The following is a 3,961-nucleotide window of genomic DNA, read 5'->3' on the forward strand; positions in this document are numbered from 1 at the left end:
ATATATGGGAAACTTCACTTTGAACCCTTGAACTACTACCCCGTTTGAGATACCCCCCTCAAACTTCAAAGCTCCTCACTTTGAACCCCTGAACTTTCAATTTCTATCACTTTGGACCCCATCCGTCAATTTTTGCCCTTAAAACTCTTAAAAAGACAAAATTACCCTTTAATTTTCTTTTTATGAAAAAAAATGAAGAAAAAATATTTTTTTAAAAAGGTTACAAGGTGGCCCAACCGTGGGTCACCTTTAATAATTTTTTTTTTTAATTTTTAATTTGAAATTAAGGATAAATTTATAATTTTATAAAAAAATCAGGAGTATAAACATCATTGTCTAACTTTTAACGTTTAAAATCTAACGGAGGGGTCCAAAGTGATAGAAATTGAAAGTTCAAGGGACCAAAATGAGAGGTTTTGAAGTTTGAGGGGAACATGTCAAAAAGGGTGATAGTTCAGGGGTCCAAAGTAAAGTTTTCCCCCATTTTTTTTTTTATATAAAATTATGCCTTAAAAAACAGGTTAAAAAATTATGCCTTAAAAAGTCGGTTTAACCTTTAAAAAAAATGGGTTCACGCTACATGTCGCAATTCTAGACTATCTCTAAAGAGTGATTCGGCTTATATATATATATATATGATTATTGATGAAATAAAAGATAAAAAAATTGATAGAATATAAAGTAAAATAAAATAAAAACAAGAAAGTATGAGAAAAATGAGAAAGAGATAAGCAAAGAGTTTTGAGGTGGTTCCAACCTTAAAACTTCCATTGTTTATAATGTCCGATATATATGACTATACTTTGACTATGTTAGATTTGTTTTTTTTTTTTAATAAAACAAATGTTCATATTATAATATATGTATATATAGAAAACATATTGCAATGTGATACTATAAATGTACTAAAATATAGTAGGTAAAAGACAAAACTATTGCTTATACGAACTTACCCATCTGCAGTTTTTCTTAGATCCCACCCTGACAAATTAGCAGCCTCACACAAAGCTCTTCTCCACTTGAGAACTTTGTCCATGTCCAACAAGTAATGCTCTTCATGTTTCGCGAATGCTTCTGCAAAAGTACCCATCTGGTTTCTCACATCAGAAGGCTCAACATCATAGAATATAGGTAGAACGAGTTGCTTCAAAGTTCTTCGACACTCCATAATTTCCACAAGTTCCTCCAGGCACCACCTCGAAGCCGCATAGTTTCTTGAGAAAATGATGATAGAGATTCTGGATCCTTGGATTGCCCGTATCAGTTCGGATGCAAGGTATTGTCCTCTTCGGAGCTCATTGTCATCTTTAAAGACTTTGATTCCAGCATCTCTCAAAGCAAAGTAGAGGTGGTCGGTGAAGTTTTTGCGTGTGTCCTCGCCTCTGAAACACAAGAAAACGTCATAGATCCAGTTGGAATGAGGGGAAGAAGATGAAGAGAAGATGGCTTCAGGAGATCTCGATGTTCTGATAGCCATGGGTCAACTCCCAAAGACTTAATTTATCCTAATAATTTATTTGAAGTAAAATGAATAAAAGTGTTTCGAAGGATAAAATGGTGGAAATCTAAGAGGAAAACAAAGAGAAATAGTTAAAAGAAAGCTAAATGGACTTCGTCCTCCATCCCCTTAACTATTTATAGATAGGCATCCCCTTAAATAGTTAAATATGGTGTGGGGATAACCACAGCTGTTATGATGTGATCATCCCCTAACGCATCACCATTATTGATCCAATCTCAATATGGGAACAACTTTTTGTGTAGTTGTTCCAGTGTTCAAATTGGAACAATAAATTACACTAATAACGGTTGATTTGGACACAAAAACTTCAAAGAAACTTCAAAGAAAAAAAAGGAAGCTCTTTCAATTCTCTTACATTTCTTCTAAGCAATTTGAATTCAAAGATAATAAGAAAGTCATAAATTTGTTCCCGTGTTAGACGTTAGAGAAAAGACAAGCACTTTCAATTCCTTTATTGCATTTTTTCAAAGCACACATCTATAAATCCTTTCTTATAAGAAAGTCATGTGATTGGACACTCACACCTAAACTCACGCTCACCATTCTCTTATCTAATGGCTAATATTGTTGCCCGTAATCTTAATTCACAAATGAAGCGTTGAAATTGGATTACATTTTCTTTGCCATTTAGCACTTCCATCAATTCTTCCTCCACCACCATCACAATTCTAACTTGTGGATATATTACATTTTCTTCGCCATTTTCCACTTCCACAAATGCTTCTTCATCTTTCTCCATTGCAAGTGTAGTAACTTGTAATGAAATATAAATTGAGAGAAAAGAAGCGGAAGCAAATAAAAAAATAAATAAAAATGAGATAAGAGAATTTGGGGTGGTTCGGCCTAGAGGCGTACTCCTAAGGGTTACGTTATGCATTTGTGCTCTTATTGCTTGATGTGTTTAGAGTACAAATGGCCTATATTTATAGGGAAATTGTGTTTCAAGCAAGGACTTTGTTTTGTTTGATATAAAAATGTTAAAAATAGATATAAGAAATACTTGAGAATTGGGTTGATAAGTTTTATTATTAGTTTTTTTAACCCTTTGTCATTTAAAGGAATAATTTATTTAATTTTTGTCTAACTTAAACAAACTGACACCAAATTTTATAATAAGATTCGAGTTATAATTATTTAAAGTTTAACCACGTTCTTAAATATTCTTACGTGGATTTTCAATATTTATATATCAAAACAAACGAGAATCCTTACAAGGATGGCCAAAGAGTAATTGGTGGAGAGTAATGCTACATATTATATTTCATCTCATCTGTATTTTATTGGACTAATGCACGTAGCAGTGCCATCAACATTATCAGCTCAGTGAAATGAGACTCTAGTATGTATGATTGGTATTCAAATGATTCTGAAAAATGAATGCTGGCATCACAGAAAGGCCTGACCAAGAACCAAGTGATTCCTCTATCTCTCACATTTTCTCTACAACCAAACATAAAGACATCATGCGTGTCTCTCTTTTGTGAGTTGGCCTGATTGTGATGTTTAATGTGGTCATTTTCATGGTTGATTCATGGTTCAAATTGGTCGTGGTAGGATAATCAAAATTAGAGGTAGAAATTAGTGCAAACTTTTGTATCAGGAGCCAAGACTGACTTCAAATAGCCAAAACGTGGTGGAGCCAAGATGTCCATTCAGCAAGGGCAAAATTTTTTTGATGAATACAAAAATAAAGTTGAACAAAAATAATTAAAAGTATTAAAAAAAATATAAAAATTTAATTGGAGCTTAATATAATCGTTGTTTTTCTCGATAATCTCAGATAACTACAATTATATATTTTATACCATTAAAATATGCAACAAATATATATTCATAAATAATTAAATACAAAAACAACTATCAAGAATAGCAATATAAATATTAAAAAAATTAATTTAAAAGAACAATCTAAATTTAAATATAAAAATTTAATTACATACCTCAATTTTTATAAGAAAAAATTGAATGGACCCGATTGAAGACTTGAATGCTTGAAGTTTGAAAGTTGAAGGGAACAAATTTACTGGAACTCTTGACGCAGAAGATACCAATTGTTGAATGAAGAAAGGAATGCTAGAGAAATTTGAAGTCTTTAAGAAGAAAATGTCGTTGCAAATTTTTGTAAGATGTATATCTGATTTTGCAAATATCACACACATAATAGAAAACAAACTCAAAGCAAGGGAAAGGGAGATTTGAGAATTGCTTTTTGGATTTGATTGGCACATGGCTCTAAAATTGGGACAAGGATCCTCTCCAGTCCAAAATGAACTGGAGAGGATCCAATTCATGGCTAGGATCTATTCTTAGAGATCTTAAGGCTATCAACCTGCCATGTGGCACATTAAAAAAAATTATTATTTTATTATTTTACTTTTAAAAATAAATAAAAAACAAAATAATAAAAAATTAAAAACAAATATAAAAAAAAAGAAGGCT

General features: G+C 31.8%; 2 protein-coding genes across 2 annotated transcripts in view; both read right to left on the reverse strand.

The window, feature by feature from the left end:
- Positions 1–1,477, reverse strand: part of LOC132190841 (disease resistance protein RUN1-like) — a 9,211-nt gene extending 7,734 nt beyond the window's left edge. The window contains exon 1 of the mRNA XM_059605875.1: positions 954–1,477. Within this exon, the coding sequence (XP_059461858.1) occupies positions 954–1,477 (524 nt within the window). The remainder of the gene's footprint in view (positions 1–953) is intronic.
- A 2,137-nt stretch (positions 1,478–3,614) lies between these two features.
- LOC132190842 (disease resistance protein RUN1-like) overlaps positions 3,615–3,961 on the reverse strand; it is a 5,749-nt gene continuing 5,402 nt past the window's right edge. Inside the window, exon 5 of the mRNA XM_059605876.1 lies at positions 3,615–3,656. Coding sequence (XP_059461859.1) covers positions 3,615–3,656 — 42 coding nt within the window. The remainder of the gene's footprint in view (positions 3,657–3,961) is intronic.

This window comes from Corylus avellana, chromosome ca8, assembly GCF_901000735.1.
Source record: "Corylus avellana chromosome ca8, CavTom2PMs-1.0".
Lineage (NCBI taxonomy): Eukaryota > Viridiplantae > Streptophyta > Magnoliopsida > Fagales > Betulaceae > Corylus > Corylus avellana.